Source organism: Leuciscus leuciscus (genome assembly GCF_965113295.1).
Source record: "Leuciscus leuciscus genome assembly, chromosome: 17".
Lineage (NCBI taxonomy): Eukaryota > Metazoa > Chordata > Actinopteri > Cypriniformes > Leuciscidae > Leuciscus > Leuciscus leuciscus.
In genome coordinates, this window is record NC_138741.1 from 39,815,176 (window position 1) to 39,838,142 (window position 22,967).

The window sequence follows — 22,967 nt, forward strand, 5'->3', positions numbered from 1 at the left end:
TGACGGGAGAATGTGCGGTCCTCCACACAAACTCTGACCCGTGCGTACGCACATTTTGGAGACAAAATAGGAATTGGCAACGCAGATGGTGAGGTGGTGAACTGAAGTCAGACTGCAGAAAGTACATTTGGGAATAACGATTACTCTTAATATGTTTAAGTATTGATGCCTCACACACATTTCTTCACACCATATCATGAAGATTAAATCCAGAAGTGTTATTTACGCTTGTACTGAGTGATAATTGTTCCATAAACACCTCCATCTCAAATCTTAAATCAAAACTCGTTTTTAATATTTAATCATCACAGAGTCCGCTACGGAGCGCAGGAGGATGAGATGGCCCGATTCCATGGAATGCAGGATAGAATCAAATACCCTAGTAACCCTACCATTAGACAATGGCAGAACACAGTGTAAATAACTAAATATCTGTCTTTAATAGGCTACTGTGCATATATCATCAAATGTCAAAGTCTGGAAATACAGCCGTTAAGCTCTTGCGCAATCATTACACTTAATGTCCTCGTTATCAGTCCGAACTTTAATAGTGTTCATAACAAAACCTGCATGATGAAAAGTGTGTTTGTCTATTAGACTTTCGTCTTCAAATTGTATCTCTGGGTAGGGGATACCACTAGTTGATGCTGTGATTTTGGCAAGGTGTCTACAATCACTCTAATTGTTGTAAACATATTTATCCTGCGGTGACCCCCGTGCGTAATGCTGTCTGATGGCACTGCTGGCACTGCAGGAGGACTACCCCAATGGAAGAAACAGAAGAGAAACTTCAGGGACCATGACGATGACTGGCTAATATGCCGATTTAAATTCCCTAAAGCTGCGCTCTAGGATCTATGTACTGAATTGGGTCCAGTAGAGAGGGCAACGCGCCGGAACCGTGCCATCCTGGTCCAAATACAGGTACTCGCCATTCTGGGGGCAACCGGCTGTTTCCAGAGGGAAATGTCAGACAGCTAAGTGTTTTTTATATATATATATATATATAAATATTATATATAATCTTCACCTTTATCACTAAGGCTTGTTTGGATATAATTTATAGTTCTGTTAAATCTGATCATATAGGTCTGGTATATCGAAGCTGTCCCTGAGTGCCGTAATGCCTGCCGTTTTGGAAGATATTATCCATAAAGGTAGTCTATAGATCCGGTTTTCCTACACTGTGCGACAACAGGCCGAAATTATAATTCAATTGGCAGAAATTCCCGAGCGTCTGAGAGGTTTTTTGCTTTTTCTCCGCCAGTCGTCATGATTCGGCCTGATTCGGCGTCACGAAAGAACAACTGTCAGGGTCATTAGCATACTTATCAGCATTCACGAGGTGCTTTGCATTGACTATTTATGGTTTAAAATGTTCGTGTACACGGCGGGATAAGAGGCTGATCTACGTATGCACACTAGTAGATAATATGTGATTTATAAAGGGAACATTGCTTACAGGTGTGCGTACACACGGTTTTATAAATCTGACTTATTTTTGTTGTACGCCATTTTGGGCTTTTGGGCGTAAGTACACTTTTAGTAAGGATCCTACGCACAGTTTTATAAATGAGACCCCTGCTCTGCAAGCGTAAAAATAGGACAGTTTTCTATTTATTTTTTTTTACACATGGTGTGTGCACAGAAAAGGATCATAAAGTGTCAATATTTCTTTTAAATTAAACTACTGATATACAGGAAACAACTTAATGAATGAATGAGCGTATTGGCAGTTTCATTTTGAGAGTTTCTGTTTTTGTTTCTTGTTTCCCTCACCCGCGTCCTCTGATAACACAGACTGATCTCATGAAATGGTGCATGTATGACACGCCAATTCATATGCCATTATTGGCGTGTTATCAAGACACAAACTCGCTTTTTAGCGTGTGTATCAACGCCGTTTGGTCTCAATTGACTTACATTACCTTGTGATTGCGTGTGAATTGACACCGTAGCGTGTAGTATGAAAGGGCGAAAACCCGCATAGGGAGATTGGTTGGGGTGTGAGGATGGGTAAAACACAGGACTTTCACCCAGGAGACCGGGGATCGTGTCCCGCGTGTGATGTTTCTTTTCCACGTTTGTTCTTTTCCTAAACCCAACCCGCGTTTGACGTTTCCTAAAACCAACTGGAGCCTCGAAATAACACGTAGCCTCGCGCTAACACACCTCGTGGCTTTAGAAAGTGACGTGTATGTTTACGCTGTGACGTTGCAGACTGCCGTCCGCTCTATACAGCGTAGACATACACGCCGATAGCTTGTGCGTACAGCTATCGCACAAGCTCAAATAGCTCAAAATGCGTACAGATAACACACCACTTGGCTTTAGGAAAGTGGTGTGTATGTTTACGCGAAGTCATGATGTCATGTTGGATAACAGCTGACAGTAGATGGATGTTTCACGGCTCTGTGCCGGCTCCAAAAACTGAAGAAACAATTCCAAAGCAAAAACTCTCCGTCTCGCCTGTGACCCACACTATGTGTGGGCAGAAGGTTTAGCCGGTTAAAAGATACATTCCGTGGCACATACGCTCCGGTCCGCATACGTTACACGTTCATTGTAGCCAGTGCGGAAGTGCTAACGTCATATATCATGATAACTTTAGCATGATAACTTACAAAATGATAGCATGTTACCATCATAACAATACAAAATGTACACATTAATGTTAATCATCTCAACATACCAATGGTCTTACAATTGCTCAGCTGTCTTTTTTACTTATTTTTCATCCATTAACTCACTTTTGTTCTGGTTTATACTAACACATGGCTGCAGTCATGGCATGTTTTTCACTAATATCCAAAGAAATTTGCAACTTTCTTAAGAAAACCTTTCTTTTCTTTTCTCTCCCGTTTTTCTTCAGACAATTCTTCTTCTGTTTTTGTGAGTTTATCTTGTTTAGCTACTTTGGAGATAATTTTTGCTTTTTCCTTCATTGCCTCCAAAGACTGAATTCGAGCCGTGTAACCCTCTTTTGCCTCTGACTTTTCGCCCTCAATCAGCATGTCGATGTACTCTGGAGTGGTCAGAGGGTTGGGCCTCAGCGCGATCTCTTGCAGACGAGTTATAGATTGAGCCGACTGATTCATGAGGGACACGATCATGTCTTGAAGGTGAACAATCTCTTCCTCTTGCCTCTCAATCAATTCCTGAACGGTCATCTTTTCTTTTGTAGCTTTTTTGTACTTGTCTTTTAGCTCCAGCAGTGTCTGCTTCTCTTTTACTTGAACATACTCCCAACTGTATGTTTGGTTGAAATGCACATTCCAAATGCATTTTCCAGGGCAGACAGTGCACCTCCCTGTCCTATCCATTGATGCACAACCATGTTTTTGAGCATCATCTGCTATCGCACACGGGTAGTGGCATGTTATTGAACATTTCTGGCAGTTGGTAATGTACTCTCCTTTCTTTGTGAGCTGTATTTTGACTGGCTTAATAACGTCCACCTCAATCTCAAAGTTTTCATTTGAAGTCATGGCTGTTTCATGCTCTTTAATCTTTTCTTTGGTTGTCCTTATTTCTTCAAGTTTTGCTAATCCAGCTTTAACTTGCGGCTGCAAACCTTCAACTGCTGTTTCAAGATGCTTTCGTTCTTTTAAAACCTCTTGGGTCATGAGCAAGCTTTTGGTTGTTATTTTTTTCAAAGCAGTAAAGAACTTCACCATACTTTTGGCACCCATGTTCCAAAACATTTCGTCAAAGTTGTCATCATCCTCATCAGATCCCTCATCACAAGCCCTGTCACTGCTGCTTCTGTTATCTGCAAACAATGCAGAGTTGTTGAACTTGAAGTGAACTGGAAGCCCTATATCATTTTTTGGACATGGAACCCCAGAGGCGCTTATTGCCTCCAGAACCGGTGGCTGCTTGCCATCTGCAAAAGTCACCAGCATCTGAATGTTCTCTGCCACATCTTTGCCAAAAATGGAGAGTATCGAGTCAAACACATATCGCTGCGTTGCTGTTAGTCGTGCAAGAGAGGCCTGGGTAACAAAGCACACTGCATCAATCTCACTTACCCCATTAGCAGAGGTAAAAAGCCTCCTGATTTGCTCTGTGATCTCCCTGTCTCTTCCTATTCCTCTTGTGTCCCCAAACCCTGGTGTGTCCACAATGGTCAGAGAGAAGGGGACTTTAAACCCCTCTTGGTAGTTGATTTTGTACACAGTGGCTTCAGATGTCTGACTTTCAGATTGTGATCTCGTCTGATCCTCCTCAATTAATTGAAATCTGAAATTGTCCTTCCACTCTACACCAACAATGTAGTTGATCATTCCATTGATCAGAGTGGACTTTCCTGATCCAGTTGCTCCAAGAAGCATTATTGTGCGATTTTGCCTCATGCATTCTTTGCCAAGATTATACCACCGGCATCCATCAACATCCATATCTTCTTCTTTCAGAGGCAGTTTGTAAACTGATGGAGATTCAGAATGTAATCTCTTGCTAATATGTTTGAGGAACTCGGAAAGACGTGCAAATTCACGTTTTGTTGTGCAGACATTAACAGGGATGCTTTCTTTGCTTCTGCCAGCTACACCACAATCACATCTGACCCTGACAACATATTCTGTTCCTGACTGAAGCTCTGATATTATTGCCTTTTCAGCTCCTGCCATCATTTCATCCCATTGGAGATCTTCCTCTTTAACCCTGTTGTCTGTTTTGGCGAACTCCACAATGTAGCTCAAAATGTGGATATCTTGTCCAAGCTCAGCAGGTTTCTCCCAGCTAACCGATATCTCACTGGAATTTGGTTCGACTTCAGGTTTTCCAGGAGGGCTGCAAGGTAAGGTTTTAGTGGAACCGGGGACTTCATTGGCGGGCCCAAAACCTGCTGAGGTCACTGCTCTGCATCTGAACATATACTCTGTGTTAGGACTCAGATCGCTCACTGTGACTTCTTCAGCTTTTGATGCTGTCTTCTGTTTCAATCCATCCTCTCCACTGACACAGTACTCAACACAGTAGGAGGTGATGTCCTCTGTTCCAAATCTGGGTGGAGAGACCATCAGCGTCACACTGTTATGGTTTATATCACTTACTGTCACTGTTTCCGGCTTTGAAGGCGGCTCAAAGTTCTCACTGACAGAAACGCCTTCTTTATAAAGGTAGATGCTTGAACCTTTCTGTGTTTCATTTGTTGAACCTACTGTGAGGAACTTAATGTTCTTGTTCTCCTTGTTAGCCTCTGCAAAGTCACTGAAGAGCTTTGCTTTGTTCCGCAATGAATTTGATACTTTGTTTGAAAGGTACCATTGTTCCTTCTCTACATCTTGGGTATGTGCCCATTGAGGGTCTTCTGGTGTTTGTTTTAAGTAGTTTGATAAAGCTGAGAGGTACGGTTCAGCACTTCCAAGTGAGGTGAAAACAAAACACACAGCATGGTCTGCACTGAGAATTTCCTCATGAAGACCATTTTGAGAAGGGACAATCTTTGTGTTTTTCATCATGTTGGTGAAAGACTTTAACATGCAGATTTCTCTCTCTTTACAGTCCATCCACTCATTCAGGTGTTTGCTGTTGAAAGGAGAAGAATGTCTCTTCTTCAGGATGTCTGCGAGCCCAGCCTCCTCTTCTCCTCCTCCTCGGATTGATGGAAGTTTCTTTGCCAAGGTTCGTTGGAATTCCAGTTTGAACTCAGAGGACATTTCTTTAAAACTTTTAATCTTTTTGCCAATCTGTGGGAACTGCTGTGCAGTGGTGGTCCTCAGTGCATCATTGCACCTCATTTCCAGCTCACTGAAGTCCTCCAGGACAGTCTGTGATTCTTGAACTAATCTTATACTTATCTGACGGACAAGTTTGGCAGCAGAAGAATCTAAACTTGTCAATGGCAACAGCCAGACCTTCATTGGTACGGCGTTTTCTCCGTTGGCTCCCAACAATTTTGGCAGGCTTTGGTAGACTTCTACTGCATCCTGAAAGGATGTAGGAGATTTCTGAATTGAAAAGTCTCCAAAGAATCTGCAGGAAAATTTGTCAACATTTTCTCTGTCCTTGTCTTCCATTTTCAGCGAACCTTCACCCTCTATTGCAAAGCAGGGAATCTTCTTGATCATCACCTTCAAGTTGCCTTGAATGTCTTGATGATTTTCCTTTTTGGACACTTCGCGGTCAAAGACAAAAAATGCTTGTGCCCCATGAAGGATACCTGTGACTACATGTGTTGCTAATCCTTTATCAAAGACATACGGATGCTTAACATTGCCTCTTCCAAGGTGATTCATCGACAGTTCCCGGAACTTTGTGGTAGCTTTGTACTTCAGAGTTACTCTGGCCTGATTTTTGGATGCCTTATGATCATTCAGGTATTTGGCCGATCCTTCAACCTCAACCAGTCCACCTAAAAAACTTGCTTTCAGAGAGGCTTCAACTGTTAGCGCTGAGGATTTATCCTCAATTGATTCAGAAGCAACTATCTCAAAGTCACTGTTTTGTTGTGGTCTTTCTCTTGTATTTTTTTCCAAGTCATCACAGTCCCACAGTGTCATGCCTGCCAGAAAAGAATTAAAGGAAGTTAGACTGCCTTTTACTGCATAAGCTTGTCGTTCAGTTCCATTTAATAACTTTACATGTGGATCTTACCAGGGACGAGTGAATCTTGGCGGCAGTCATACAGCATCCCGAGGCTGAATGGCCGGCCGAGTGCGGCCACCTCTATCGTTCTGTTGGCTTCAGTCATCCCTTAGTCTAGACTAGGAAAAACAGAAAGTATGTTAGTTTACTGCTCATAATTTTTTCTGACATCTTGTATAGTTGCTTTAAGTTGTGTGTTTGCTTCACTGAAGATAACGTCCTGCACGTCCACGCGAGCTACCATCAGGCCCGCAACTTTTTTTTTTTTCTTGGCGTGTGTGTGTGAGTGTGAGAGAGTGTGTGTGTGTGTGTGTGTGTGTGTGTGTGTGTGTGTGTGTGTGGTAACACAGTGGTTTAATAGGGTTTGTGTACGTTTTACATTGAAACTGCTGTAAGGAGGAATAATTTTGTGTAGCTGGAGTGTTTTAAGTGGAAACTGATAGAGAAACGGATAAAGGGGTAGTTGTGTGTAATATCATTTGAAGAAATATTGCAGTTAGCATATTTGAAGAGTGTGGTTTGTGTTACGATTTTTTTTTTTTGTTATTTAATCTAACGGCTAAATATTATTTGTACATTTAAGTTATCGTTCAGTAAACAATACCTTTTTTGTTAAAGAGTTGTCTGGGGTCAGTTATTTCAATAAAGCACAATAGATTTGCAGGTTAAAAGTAGGGGGGTATATGACTAATCCAAAATAGGTAAACCTTCATGGTAGCTACCTTAAAGAAACAAACCCAAACACCTCATCATTCCAGTCTAAAGTTACTTATTGCAGCTTGGGCATTGCACTTGACAATGCAAGTTTGTCAAGTCAAATATCCTATATGGCTTTAATAGAAAAATGTTTTTGACGCATTGTGATGCATAGTGATGCGTCGAGATATCGAATCGAAGACCTGATCATTTTAATCGAATCAAATTGGGAGATCAGTGAAGATTCACACCTCTAAAGCTCATACATCCACACTTTAAAAAAAAACAGAACTGTTCCTTTGGAGGAGTTTGTATGATGTCAAGTTTAAAAACTATATGATCGTCTGAAGGTTAATAAACATCTAACCTTTTTAGCTAATAAAAATCTTGCAAAACCAATGACAAAAAAAAAAAAATAGTATCTAGTTTAGAAATTTGTTTCATCTTTCATTAAAAAAGTGACATTTAACAACCATATGTTTCTTTTGTGTTCATTATTATTATTATTATTATTATTTATTTTACTAATCAACAGTGTTCACATCAGACTGGATGGAATAGAACTGAGCTGATTGTGCCATCTGTCGGTGAATACATGTTTCATCATACAATGAAAAAATGGAAAGCAACAAACTAAATAGTCATGACAGTTAAATAAACTGGGAAAAGAACAGAAATAAAATACGTACAACCTGTCAGCTTTTGCTATACTGACTTCAATTCTGGACCAACATATGCTTTTCTCCTAACAGAAGATGAATTAAATTATGGTCAATCATGGTTTTGCATGGTAAATGGTTAACTGCCAAGGTATAAAAATTCCAAGCTTCACAAGAATGACCATTTCCATTACAGGAAGATTGAACCAGTGATAAGTATACTAAAGCAACATTTTTGAACAGAACAAGCTCTAAAACAAGACATATTATCAAATTATAAAGTTGTTATGGTGGAAGTGTTGTAAGTTGTAAAACCATGAGCATAGTGCTGCAGAACAGGCTTGTGTACAATTCAGAATTTAATTGAGAATGACTCCTAAATTCCAATTCAATTCTTGAATTTGAATGAACCCCTTATATTGGCATAGACATTACATATTTAAAACAGTAATATCCTATACTAAACCTAAACTAATCTTGACAAACTATATATCATTTGAAAGCTTACAATCTCTAATTTACATATTTGATGATTGATTTTCAAAATAAATTACAGAGGAGCCATAATTTATCAATTTGCAACAAGAATATTTTCATACTCCTAAGGCGTGTTCAGACCTTTATTTTGAAATAGTGATGAACATGAAAAGTCATGAAAGAATGGTAGAAACCTCAGTTTGTTTTCATGCCAAGAGTTCAAAAGATAGCATCCATTCAATTCTTTTAGAAAAAAAAAGGTCTGAAAATGTGTTAAATATAAAGATAAAAATTATAGATTCACCATTTGCGATGTGGCAGCGAGCTGTAATGCACATGTTCTTTTTGTGTTTCTTAGGGGTTGAATTCATTTCAAAATCTGCCAAACTTCCAAAACTACTTCTGAATAGAATGTCTATTTCATAAATTGTATGAAAATTTTAAAAATTTTAAAAATAATGGATCAAATCACTCAAACAACATATGGACATGGAGGCGCCCTTATATGGGCGGTAATGTCAACTAGTGAAACAGTTTGGTACTGCGCCCAAACAAAATCTTACTGAAAGCTTATTTTTTGAGATATCAACCTAAAATTTGAAACACAGCTTGTTCAGATGTTTGGCTTTGATTTTTTTGTTGTTGTTTTTTTGTTGCATTTTTAGAGTCCACCAGGTTTTGAAAATATATATTTTATATAAAATATGAATAATACATTTTTTAACATTGTACATTTTCATAAACTCAAACTTCTATAACTTTTTTTCTGTTTAACTATCTGAATTTATTTCACGTCTACAAAAATCTGCCAAATGTCTTCTTTAAAACAAGACCAATCTTACATCTATATTCCAATGCATTCTTGAATTACAACTTACATTTAAGTTCGGAATGAGCATTTCCGAAAAAAGAAAAAGAAAAAGGGGGCTGCCGCTTAAGAGGTTAATGTCAAAACAGGATCTGTGTCGGAAGCCGGCTGCAGAAGTTGGTGATACATCTCTTTTCATTCTATGAGCAATTTCACATTACCCTTTTAGAAATGTAATTTGACCAATTGTTTTTTTTTTTTATTATTGATTTGTAGAGCTTTGACCTTAACAATACATGTAGCTCGTCCTAAAGTAAGGATATGTTAAGGTAAACAATTAAAATCTAATAATTTGTGTAAAAATCAGCCCTAAATATTTTCAGAAATTGATGGTTTTTAGTATAATTTTTTTTATTTCCTACTTTTATAACATCCGACAACTGAAGAACATTTTCTCCTCACCATAAGCCAAACTTTTTGGGCCATGAGGGCAAATATCATTTATGTACAGTAAATAGAAAAGAAAAAGGAAACACTGACTGTACAGCCACACTAATGAGTCTGATGTTGCTCTGAGGGTCAGTGGTACTAATGTCAGAATGCTCACAATGAAAATGTTGCAGCTAATGTTCAGCAGCTTTCACCATTACAATTTAGCATGTTAGCATGTTAACATTTGCAATCACAAACACACAAAGTACAGCTGGGACTGATGGGAATGTCATTAGTTTTACGGTCATTTGACCTCATGATGGTGCTAGATTAAAGGATAACCAAAGTTAATACAATTCATTCTGAGGTGAACATGAATGTCTGAATTAGTATACACACATAACACGTGCAAGGCTACTGTAAACAATGTTGGGCAAGTTGTGTAATACGTTATGGATTAACAGTTACTGTCATCTGAGAGTAATTTGTTATATGTTACAATATTACTGTCTCTGAATTGTAATGCGTTACACCACTTTTGCATTACTTTTGAGTTATTTTGACCAAAATATACACAGAAGTATGACTTGGCATTCTAATATGCTAAAATTGAGTTTACTGCAGCTTATTTTATAACCAGTCGAGGACAATATGTTATAGCATAATAGGCCCGCAAGGCTACTAACAACTTAATATAATAGACACAGTGAAGGCTCATGGCACAATACAAAAAGTAACAATCACTGTCAAAATTACAAAAGCAGGCAAAGAATCAAAATCTGGTAGATTCTGATTGATTTACTGTTATTTAAAGCCTAGGCCTATGCATATCAATCACAGTAGAGCTAGAGCCCACTATTGTGTAACCTATGGTCTAATGATGATAAGATGCACAATCTCTTATTCTTTTCATTTTTTATTCTTTTATTCTCTTTTAATTCAAGTTCATAGCACAAAGCTAGCACGCATTGGATAACATAGCTTATGCTTTATAAAGATTCAAAAAGTGCTCTTGGAGAATTAGGCTTCCTGGAAATACGACTCGGTCATTTCAGTCCAACTTCACAAAAAACAACATGTAGGCTAAACAAAGCCTAAAAATGATTATAAAAAATAAAACACAGGCAGAACAGAGGAATCCTGCTATTTGCCCAACATTGGCTAAAACATAGGCTACCAAATAAAGGGAGGTAAAATTGAAATCACTTATAGCTAGACATGTAAATGGCTCTGTGGGGCTTGCCGTATTTTTCAAGGATACCAAAAATACAGTCAAAGTGCTTGGGCCTATAAGACCTCATGTGAAAATACAGCTCTGTCATTTCAGTCCAACTTCACAAAAAATGTAAGCTTGGCTATATTGAAAATGTGTTGTAATGCTCGTTACTGAGATTGTAATGGGTTTATTACCAAAAATGTATTAGTAATGCGTTATATTACTGTGTTACAGCAAAAAGGAATACATTACTGTAGTCGCGTTACTCCCAACACTGATTGTAAATAAACTTCAATGACAGACTCCGAAACCACAAATTACCTAATAGACATTGAAAAGTTTACTTATGGTACTGCTTTTTTCTTTAAACACAAGGGTCTGATTTCTCAGCAATCCATACAATACAGTGTGTGCAGAATTATTAGGCACGTTGATTTTCTGATCATATTTTTTTGCTCTTCTGGAGACTCCAGGTTGGTTGCAGTTCTGGAAAATGGTGGCGCTGGAGACTAAAGGGTTCCTGATGGTTTCACACTTAATTCTTCACCTTAATTCTTCATTCTTTTGCAGTTAACATGTGTCTTTTCTTCTCCACCTGTATTTGTCTGACCCTTCTGACCCAATGAGCATTTCACTGTCCAATGGTCATGCCTTAACTGCAATCTCTAATATTGCATTAGTATTGCATTCTTCTCATGGGGATTTAATAATTTTTGACTTTTCAGTCTGAGTTAAATCTCTTTTTTGGCTTATTTTATGTGTAAAAGAAAACTTGTCTAATAATTCTGCACACCTGAATATAAGGCGTTTTTCATTTCAGCCTTCATGAACAATTATATATCACTTATAAATCATTAAATACAAAATGAATAGTAGTTATTACGATTAATGTGGTTTGGAATTGGTAAAATGTGCCTGGAAAAAAAATATGATCAGAAAATCAACGTGCCTAATAATTCTGCACACACTGTATATTTGTATTGATATATCAGTCTGTAAGTGATGACAATGTCTGCTAATATGGGTACAGGCTTATTTTACTCCCAATACACTTTTGCAAACTTCTATCTTCTATCTATCTAATAGTCAAATGTTTTATAATAAAAAAAAAGCACAAGTAAAAGGTGGACTTCTAAACTTGTTGTAAATCTGTTACATTACATTCCATAAAAACTCTGAACAATGTCTCTCTCATCTGTTTTAATAGGTATCATACATTATTACACTGTTTTCCTTCTTGCAGATGTATTTGCATAAACCTACCTTGAACAATTTCTCCTTTTCTATGGAGCCTCTTTTTGATTTATCTACTTCAGAATCAGAATAATTGAATTGATCCCCTCAGGGAAATTATTATGCCACAGTATCTATTACTGCATTGCTTATACATCATATAAAAACATATCCACAGTCACTGGTTAAGCAAGGAGAACCTGCAGGACTCTTACTCCACAGCAGAACTGGGGCATGCAACAGCACATTAACAAAAGAGAATGAATGTACTTACAGTGAAGATGTGTGTGATCATCTGAGGCACAGCTGGAGTTTCAGACATTATATTGTCTCTGAGAGAAACTCCCCTAGATCTTTATTCATTAATAGGGGGCGGCACAGAGGAGAATCCGCCTGATTTCCCAGAAAACACATGACCTGCAGGGTGTGTAGAGGGAAGAGCTTTTGGGCTGTGATAAGGACCACCAGAAACATTGTGGATGTGTTGACCAAAGTTCTTCTGCACTTTTGTGCTCCGATAGTCAACTTGCTAATGATTAATAAAACATTGCAGCAATTTTCTTTCACTTTAGATTTAGACGGTGGGATTTCTGGGAAATGGTCTCACTTGTTGTCAAGTCGGTTTATGTCCCTGTTTATCTCAGACCTCTGGTAATAAGATTAACTCATTTAAATATATATTCACAGTTCAGAAAAGTGAAGTTAGATAACTTTAGACTTCTCAAATGCATGCTTACAGTATGTGTTATGCTTCTACAATAGTGATTATTTCATAATTAACTCAATGAAGCCATGTCAAAGTATATGTCTATAAGTTGCATTCACTATGAACTTTGCTTCCAACTCAACTTTGCTAAATACAAAAATACTTGGTCTAACTTTGTGATGCTGAATTAAATGATTGCATATGATAACTTTGTGCTAATTTACTACTTATTTTTAGGTTTTGAGTATTTTTACATGAGATGGTTTTCAGTATTAGGTTTTGGAAATTAATTGCTCTTCTGTTTTAGATATTTGCTTAATTATATGCATGTGTTATCAATCTATTATAATTGAGTGCAAAGATGCAAAAGCCACTTTTGCTTTCAATATTATGGAGAGAGGTTTCTGGGAAATGGTCTAATTTGCTGTAAGAGTGTGTGTGTGTGTGTGTGTGTGTGTGTGTGTGTGTGTGTGTGTGTGTGTGTGTGTGTGTGTGTGTGTGTGTGTGTGTGTGTGTGTGTGTGTGTGTGTGTGTGTGTGTGTGTGTGTGTGTGTGTGTGTGTGTGGGTGGGTGTGTGTGTGTGTGTGTGTGTGTGTGTGTGTGTGTGTGGACTGTAGGCTGGATATATAAAAGGAAGCAGCAGAGTAAACTAAATCAGAACTCGTGCTCCGTTCCTGAGACTAACTGAGCGGTAACTTGCTGAACACACTGATTTGTAAGTCCACACTTTTTATCTTTTAGTGTTTGTGATAGTGAATATATTAGTTGTATTAACATAATTGTATTAATTAATTCTAGTATTAGAATTATTTGTTTTTGTAGTCCATCTTGAACAAGTATAACAAATGCACTGGTCAATTTTGCTCCCAGTTTGAGTTTTGCAGAAATCGTTAGTTTGCATGACGTAAAAAAGAGGTTTCGGACCATGATGCCTGGGTAAAAGCATGGTAACCATCATATTGATGAAATATAGACAATCATAATTTAAGGAAGGGAAATATGGATCATGTTTGGGTAGCAGTCACTGATGCCAGATGTTCACGTAACAATTACACTCCTTTCGTTCTGTGTCTCGCCTTTTGATATACTAATAATAATGGCATGTGCAAAAACCTAGGATCCGGAAGAGATTACTGTGCGGCTCTAAGGGAACTGGTGGCTTAAGTCTACCCTATTTCAAGCTGTATTATTGGGCAGCAAAGTTACGAGCAATAGTGGAATGGGTGATTCAGGATGTGGATACAAATTGGTTATGGTTGGAGAATCTCTCAAGCCCGTCGGCTCCCTTGGAGACAGCATTATTTTTGGAACAAAAGAAATGGAGAGAACTTAAAATACAAAATGAATTGATCGCCTGTACTCATCGTATATGGTCAATGTTGAGAAAGAGACTGGGTATTCCTCTAACAACTTCACGTGCACTCCAAATAGCCAAACTGAGTGACTTTCCTCCAAGTAAAATGGATCCTGTTTTTTTGACTATCCATGGACTATCCTCCAAAGATTTCTTCCGATATTTGCAGATATGGGACTATATAAGGTGGAGTGGGGAATGGGAATCCTTGAAAAGATTGCCTACCTCAATGGAATCCTATTTGATAAAAAATATCACTGAAAAAAAAAAAAAAGAAAAAGAAAAACGGTTTCAAATTTGTATAATTTCCTACAGTCACAATTGTTAGATAATTCTTTTGACATAAAAGGCAAATGGGAATTAGAAGCAAATATTATTATTGAAGAAGAAGAATGGATTAATGCATGTGAAATTAGTCACAAAACCACAAAAGAATTCGGTTGGAAAGTCGTGATGAGATTCTTTAGGACTCCCTCAATTATATTCAGTTTTGACAAAAGTAAATCAAATTTGTGTTGGAGAAATTGTAACCAAATTGGAGATCATACTCACATTTTTTGGGATTGCCCCATCCTGAAACACTTCTGGCGGGGAGTTACGCGGGAAATTCAAGTCATGTTAAAATGTAACTTGTCATTAGAATTTGTTCACTGTGTAATAGGAGTAGCCCCAAGAGAGGGTCTTAACAAACAGCACACTAAACTGATTCAGATATTACTCTTAGTGGCAAGAAAAATGATTACTAAGTCCTGGCTCAAGGTCCAACCCCCTACACTTGAACATTGGCAGAAGGGGTTGAAGGAGATATGCTGTATGGAGAAAATCACGGCCCAACTTCACTTGAAAGTTGATCAGTTTAAGGATCTTTGGGATCCGGTTATTCATTATTTTGCCTGGACACAATAAAATGTGAGTGAAGGGGGATTTTCTTTCTTATTTTTCTTTCTTTTTTTTTTAAATGCAGTAAAATGTAGATAAAGAATATTGCACTATAATTGTATGGTATGGGAATATCTAACTGAAAAAATGTAATTGTTATTTTGGACACTGATTGACATTTTACTATGAATTATTTTTTTAATTTTTTTTGTGTAGGACACTGCCGAGTTTGCCGTTGTTCTTCTATGTTTGTAAAAAAACAAAAGTCAATTAAGATGTGCATTTACTTAAATAAAAATGTTCAAAAATAAATAAATAATGGCATGTATTAAAAATGAGGTAATTCCTCTACTCCTGCAGGCTTTTCTCCCTCGACTCTTCTGATTGGCTCGGGCAGGTCATACTGGAGCTAACTTGGTTTCCCCAGGCTGGTAGGCAGACACAGCCATTACAATTAATATATGTTGTCATGTTAAAGGGAATGTGCAGGTGTTAAGAATAGGTACAGGATCCCTATATAATCCCTAGTGGCTTAAAAACCACTTAAAAACCACCTGCTCGCTAGCAGGTTATCTTCAGTTTACTTTCCCTTATAACCCTAGATGTTAACAATATGTACCTCCCCATGTGTTAAAGGGGACCTATTATGCAAAATTCACTTTTGCATGCTGTTTGGACATAAATGTGTGTTGGCAGTGTGTGTACACAACCACCCAATAGTGATAAAAATCCACTCACTCCTTTTTTATTAATCCCCATAAATCATCAGCAGTGTCTCCCAGCGAACTGTTTTCAGAATGCGGCTTTAGTGACGTCACTAGCACAGGCCCCGCCCACGAGTGTTGACAGACACTGCCGTTCTAACATAGCCCCGCCCACGAGCCACAGGCCCCGCCCACGAGTGTTGACAGACACTGCCGTTCTAACATAGCCCCGCCCTGATCGTCTTCACAGCTGCTGCACTGACGAGAATGTCTCCCAAACGTTGTAGGTGTTGTGTGGCTGGATGTATTAATCCACATAGCTCTCTCTATTTACTCCCCAAATCTGAGGCAGCCGCTGAAGACGAGGTGGAATTATTTTGTTTTCAAAGAAAATGCTCCCTCAACTCTACCGAAATTCGTTTATGTACTTACGCACTTCTTATACTGTGTTTAGTCAGCTGTTACGGTGATTTTCTGAAAATCGCTTCATCTTTTGTGTGACGTACAATACACTTTATTAAACTCATCAGTATATGTTTGATCATCATTCGTACCTGGTCCGAAACAGCAGACTTGTAGGCTATTAATAGTGGATACATACAAGCATATGACAAATACGTTATAACCGTAATTAAACTACTAAACTATACCTGTTCCATCTCCATACAGCACTCTGACTCTGTAGGCATTATTGTCCGACTCGAAATGACACCGTTACTGAGAGTTTCTGATATTATCATCATTCCGTGAGATGAAATTGTCCTGAGAGACTGAGCGCGAGCTCATGAAGCTCCGCCCCCTGTGTCGTGCAGCAGCAGCTCATTTGCATTTAAAGGGCACACACTAAAACAGCGCGTTTTTCTGAGCACCAAAAAATGACAATTTAAACATGCTGTAAAAAATGATCTGTTGGGTATTTGAGCTAAAACTTCACATACATACTCTGGGGACATCAGAGACTTATTTTACATCTTGTGAAAAGCATAATAGGGGACCTTTAAAAAACAATAACTTTTTTATGAAGAGATATCCTACAAATGCAGTACAGTACTTAATATTTGTCATGTAGTTGAGAAAAGTAAAATTATCCACCTCAAACCACTCCCTTTAATTAAGTTAATCGTAATCTTGATATGTAGCTCTGTTTGCTAACTGCTGATTAGAATTTGTCAGTTGACCCAATAGATATGGTCCCATAACGTGCTATAATGGAAAATATTCCACACAAAGATTTTAAGAATAGTTTTACATTAATATTGCTTCTTGACAGTAGTACACTGTATCTGTGCCTTAGGTAATTCAATATTAGTGGGAGATCTGGCCTGTATTAGTTTTAAGGTTACACTAGTAGCAATAGGGAACACACAGTGGTGCTGCAACTGAGGGTTGAATTCTGTGCATTTTTATTTTTGTACATTTAATCTTTTGCAGATTTGGACCTGAGTGCACTTCCAGAGCAGAAGACATAGACCTACACTTTTACTGCACAGACTTGGAGCCTTAACTGTTTTCTGATTAGAACTAGTTACTACCTCCTCAGAGGGTTGGTCTTGGTCATCTTCATTGTAAATTTAGGACTTCAAAATGAATTTTTTAAAAAGCACATTGCTAAAATCCAAGACAGAGGCTCTCCCTGTTAATATAGTTCCCCTGAAAGAAGAACAAAAACGGCTTGCTGATGCTTATAAAGAAAAAAGCACATTGCTAAAATCCAAGACAGGGGCTCTCCCTGTTTATATAGTTCCCCTGAAAGAAGAACAAATCAATGTTGATGGGTGCAAGCGATTCAGTTTAGGTAAAGAGTCAAAAACTACACAAACTAAAACTAAAACTAATCGCACCATAATGGTTCTCGGAGCAACTGGGGCTGGGAAGTCAACTCTCATCAATGGGATGATCAATTACATTCTAGGTGTCAAATGGGAGGATTCATATCGGTTTAAGTTAGTTGATGAGGGTCAGTTGATGAAATCACAAGCTGAAAGTCAGACTTCTGAAGTCACTGTGTACAAACTCAACCACCAGGAAGGCTTTGAAATAGATTGCTCACTGACCATTGTTGACACTCCAGGCTTTGGAGATACAAGAGGCATAAAAAGAGACCAGATGATCACAGAACAGCTACGTAATCTCTTCTCTGCTGATTGTGGTGTCAGTGAAATTGACGCTGTGTGTTTTGTAGCTCAGGCTGCTTTAGCACGACTCACACCATCACAGAAATATGTGTTTGATTCTGTGCTCTCAATCTTTGGCAAAGATGTGGCAGAGAACATCCGGGTTCTGGTGACATTCGCAGACGGCCAGCAACCACCAGTTCTAGAGGCAATCAATGTTTCAGGTGTCCCATGTCCTAAAACAAAAGGTGGGCTGCCAGTTCACTTCAAATTCAATAATTCAGCATTGTTTGCAGACAACAAATCATCCGCAGCAGACAGTATGAGTGGTGATGATGATGATGATGATGAAGGAGGCTTTGATAAGATGTTTTGGAGCATGGGAGTAAAAAGCATGAAAAGGTTCTTTGCTGCTTTAAATATCATAGAAACCAAAAGCTTAAAAATGACGAAAGAGGTCCTCAGAGAAAGAAAGCAGCTCGAGAATTCAGTTGAAAATGTGCAGAAGCAGGTTAAACTTGGGTTAGCCAAGCTTGAGGAGATAAAAGAGACAACTGGAAAACTAAAAGAGCATGAGGGAGATATCAGCAGAAATGAGAAGTTTGAGTTTTATGTCACCATCACAAAGCCCGTTCAAAAAGATATTTCTGGAAGTGGAAATTTCATCACCAACTGTCAGCAGTGCCATGTCACCTGTCACTTTCCCTGTGGAATACCAAATGATGCAGATAAAGCAGGCTGTTGTGCAATAACAAATGGATACTGTACTGAGTGTCCAAATAAATGTCATTGGAATGTACATTATAATCAGAAGTACAGATGGGACTATGAGGAAGTTCAAGAAAAACGAACAGTGCAAGAGCTGAAAGAAAAGTACCAGAATGCCACAAAGGCTAAAATTACTGTTGAGGAACTGGTTGATGAGCTGAAGGCTGACTATAAAAATGTGCAGGCTAAGGTGGTGGAACTGATGGAGAGGTCTTCTAAGTGTTTAAACAGACTTAAAGAGATAGCACTGAAGCCAGATCCTCTCTCCACTACAGACTACATTGACATGCTTATTGATGGAGAGAAATCTGAGGCCAAGCTAGGCTGGAAGGAACGTGTTGAGTCCTTGATAGACATGAGACATAAAGCAGAGTTATTGGCTAAAGCAGCCAAAGGAGAGAAACTCCTCCATCGTCAAGAATCGCAAATCTAGGGCGAAAGGTTTATACTGTGTCGACACAACACTCAAAACTGTGTGCTGTGCTATCTATACACTTTCCAACAGCTATCGCATTGCTTCAGCTCTAATCAGACAGTTACTGAAGGAAAGGCATGTGTTATTTTCATTGTTGTAAAATGTGATATTGTTCAGCCAGAAATTAAGCCAAATACTCTTCCAAAGTACATTGACATATTATTGAAATCTGAGGCCAAGCCTCGGTGGAGGCAATGAGTTTGGTCTATATAGTCATAAGACAAAAAGCAGAGTATGTGTCTTATTACTAAGCCTGAGATTCACAGGTGTCCTTTACACTGGGGACACTGGGGACACTGGGGACAGGTCCCCATCACTTTTTCTCCCATATGTTCTGAAAACAACAAGAAATGTTAAATAACAAATGTAAGTGCTATGAGAGGGTTTTTTTTGGGCACAATAAGAAAACATGCAAAGCAATGTAAATATATATAGAAAACACATTTGCATTGTCCAAAAAAAAATTACTTAAGCTAAAAGAAAACTATTTACTGATTACTGCATTATATTCAATTATATTTTTATATTATGAATCGTCACCTGCCACCTGAATTTTGTGTTTCCCTTTATATAAATAAAGACATTTCCACCATAAATTGGTGCAGAAAATGTCTCCAGAAATGTCTCTCTTGTTGAGATTAAAATTACTTTGACTAAGGAAATCTCAAGCATAAATTTGTCTAAGATAAAATCTGCCGTTTCTTTTGTAAAAAAGTATTCCTGCAAATGTATTCCTGACATATCTATATGTGCTGTTTACCAAAAACGAACACAGATTAACGTGTGGCCACATTGTGTGCTGGAACCATTGACTGTCACCATCACTACCAATTGTAAAAGTCTGCAGCTCTTTTAACTCTGTAAACCTGAACACTGAAAATGTGATGTTAATTTTTGTATTTTATTATCATTTATATAATTCCTTAAATGTTTACATATATCTACACCGCACTTAGTTTACAGCATCCAATTCACTTCTTGTCAAGTTTTAAAGTTTTGTTTTCTACTAAATTTTTTTCTTTGAAATTTGAAAAATATAGCTTTTTTTTTTACAAAGATTTTTATTGAATTGCATTTGATTGTCCTGTAGTTATAACATGGCTCCTACTGAATAATGGAGAAATTGTTAAATGACAAACAATAAATAAAATCTGTTTTGTGTTAATGCTGCTTTAAGTGTTTCTTCTGTCTTCTGATGTGTCAACTCCTCTTCTAGGACCTTTCAAATCAACCTTTACACAGTTTTGGCAACAACTTCATTTCAAATCATTTGACATGATCTTCATTTTCTCACATAGTCCAACATCTTTTGGGCTAGACTTCTAGTCAAAGCAGTAAGTTTCATAGAGCCCGACCGATATGGATTTTTGGGGGCCAATGCCGATAAAAAAAGCCAGATACCGATATATCGGCCGATATTATTTATGTGTATATTATAATACAGTAGTAATATTATTTATGTGTATTATAGTACAGTACCAGTCAAAAGTTTGGACACACTTTCCTATTGGTGTGTACAAACTTTTGATGGGTACTGTATATAGAATACACAGTATAAACAGAATAAATATATAAACGTTTTGCAATGATCACTCAAATGTGGTGATCAAACACTTGTGTGACAGAGATATGTAATGGAGGCAGGGTGAATGATAGAATGAGAATGATACATTTGAGCTGTAACCAAACTAGTTTGCATTGCATGTTATATTATATTATATTCTAAATACGGTTGCATAATCTTCACTGACGACTTTGTCTTTTAATTTAGTCACGTTATATAAAACATAACTTGTATCAATAAATATATCAAAAGTGTCACTGACAAAACCTTATCATCTTTTATTTTTAATTCCTCTAATCTCTACCAGTGGAGGAAGATCTCAGATCTTTTTACTAAAGTAAAATTAATAATATCATAATGAAAACGTTTTTAATTACATATGTACAGTACTTTTATACTATTTTAAATAAGTAGCCTAGTAAGCAAAATGTAGGCTACTAAACGTGAAACTAGGCTACTCTTAATGCAAAATGGCCCTATATAAAGTGTTATAATTATATAAATTATTGGAATATTGCTCGATGTTGTAACATAGCGTTATGACGCACGAATGAGGCGTATTAGCATCTACCGCGCCACGCTCTACGCCTCATTCGCGCCGCAGGAATTTTTTACGCACGTAACGCGTCTTTGCATTGACTTAGGGCTCTTACAGAGTCAACGCATCGATACGCATACGCGCCCGCAATATCAGTGGTGTTGATGAGTAGCCTACATATTGTGAATAGATAATAGTGTGATTTCTGAATGTTAAAGGCACACTGTGGAGAAATTGATTTTGTCAAACAGCGACCCCTAGAGTCGCTGTGAATACTTGCACTGTCGTAAATACCCCTCCATCCCCCCCCAACCTCTACGTTAGACTTATTTATGTCTTGATATTTATGTGAGATATTGAAAACTGTTCTCATGATAATCGCAAGAATCAACGTCAACAGCGTCGTCTGATATCCCTCAGGACTACGTGATAAATACACCTCACAACACCTGAGTTCAGCTGGCAAACTAGTTCGTGAGGCAAGCTAGGCAATAAAACAACGCAAAAAACACGTAAGAGAAACGAGTGTTTGTTAGCAAGTCTGTTAACAGTTCTGATAATCGAAAGCTAGCTAGACATATGTGGAAATTATTGGACTGGTCTAATTATCAGCAATGGATGAATGAACAGCATCGTAAAAAAAATGACATACTTCAAGCAAGCGCAACAACATACAACATAGAATGCACACTAGTTTACAAATAAGAGATTTATTTACTGGCCACGTCATGCGTTTTCAAAACGCATGAAACGATTCCATTTACACCTGCTCACATAAATGTGTTTTTGCGAAACGGATTTAAATCCGATCTTCAATTCTCGTGCTATATGCAGATTTAAAGGGATAGTTCACTTTGAAATAAAATTTTGGTATGTTTTAGCTTACCTCAAGGGCATCCAAGATGTAGGTGTCTTTTTTTCTGCAGTAGTTTCAATTTTGATATTTTTAGGTCAAACCGTTCTTGTCTGTCAGTCATATAATGCAGGTCTATGGTCACTGTCTCAAAGAGCATGCACAGAGTCCAAATTAAAACAATTCCCCATCGTTCAAATTAAACAATTCCCCATCGTAAGTACACATTGATGGCCTAAGACACGAAACGAGCGGTTTGTGTGAGAAAACGAACAGTATTTATATCGTTTTTACCTCTTATACACAGCCATGTCCGAGTGATCTGATCTGACGTGTACGCAGACTGGTGCATAGATATATACACACTAGATGTCGCCTTAAAGACATTCGTTCCAATGAACTGCCGTAGACAAGGCGACATCTAGTGTGTATATCTATACCCGCCCGCGCTCTCAGATCACTTGGACATGGCTGTGTATAAGAGGTAAAAACGATATAAATACTGTTCGTTTTATCACACAAACCGCTCGTTTCGTGTCTTAGGCCATCAATGTGTACTTACGATGGGGAATTGTTTAATTTGGACGACGGGGAATTGTTTTAATTTGGACTCTGCGCATGCTCTTTGAGACAGTGACCATAGACCTGCATTATATGACTGACAGACAAGAACGGTTTGACCTAAAAATATCAAAATTGAAACTACTGCGGAAAAAAAGACACCTACATCTTGGATGCCCTTGAGGTAAGCTAAAACATACCAAAATTTTATTTCAAAGTGAACTATCCCTTTAATGGAGTGCACGTCACCGAAAGCAACAGATATGAGCTGCATTTTATTGATCATCAGCTAAAATTTAAAAATCAAAGACCGCAATAAGAGAGAGCGGCAACAGCCCT

The 22,967-nt window shown here is 38.0% G+C and overlaps 2 protein-coding genes across 4 annotated transcripts; one reads left to right on the forward strand and one right to left on the reverse strand.

Moving 5' to 3' along the window:
• Positions 1-1,001: 1,001 nt before the first annotated feature.
• LOC309479344 (uncharacterized protein) lies at positions 1,002-12,449 on the reverse strand. The gene is made up of 3 exons (XM_082143406.1): positions 12,387-12,449; positions 6,601-6,710; positions 1,002-6,508 (listed from the first exon to the last, which is right to left on the reverse strand). The coding sequence occupies exons 2-3, from the start codon at positions 6,695-6,697 to the stop codon at positions 2,802-2,804; spliced, it is 3,804 nt and encodes a 1,267-aa protein (XP_081999532.1). The 5' UTR covers positions 6,698-6,710; positions 12,387-12,449; the 3' UTR covers positions 1,002-2,801.
• Positions 12,450-12,695: 246 nt separating this feature from the next.
• On the forward strand, positions 12,696-20,277 carry LOC309479387 (uncharacterized protein). 3 transcript variants are annotated; one of them, XM_082143500.1, is made up of 4 exons: positions 12,746-12,763; positions 13,436-13,533; positions 15,412-15,482; positions 17,187-20,277. In XM_082143500.1, the coding sequence occupies exon 4, from the start codon at positions 17,340-17,342 to the stop codon at positions 19,068-19,070; it is 1,731 nt and encodes a 576-aa protein (XP_081999626.1). In that variant the 5' UTR covers positions 12,746-12,763; positions 13,436-13,533; positions 15,412-15,482; positions 17,187-17,339; the 3' UTR covers positions 19,071-20,277. The 3 variants fall into 3 exon arrangements, with proteins under 3 accessions (XP_081999627.1, XP_081999626.1, XP_081999625.1); XM_082143501.1 differs by lacking the exon at positions 13,436-13,533 and having other exon boundaries at positions 12,696-12,763; XM_082143499.1 differs by lacking the exon at positions 12,746-12,763 and having other exon boundaries at positions 12,789-13,533.
• The last annotated feature ends 2,690 nt before the right edge of the window (positions 20,278-22,967 follow it).

What these genes read in the sequence shown, in the direction of transcription:
- LOC309479344 (XM_082143406.1), bottom strand. Translation starts at nt 6,697, where the DNA reads ATGACTGAAGCCAACAGAACGATAGAGGTGGCCGCACTCGGCCGGCCA. An exon ending in CCAAGATTCACTCGTCCCTG is followed by an intron (nt 6,509 to 6,600) that starts GTAAGATCCACA and finishes CTTTTCTGGCAG; the next exon opens with GCATGACACTGTGGGACTGT.
- LOC309479387 (XM_082143501.1), top strand. Translation starts at nt 17,340, where the DNA reads ATGAATTTTTTAAAAAGCACATTGCTAAAATCCAAGACAGAGGCTCTC.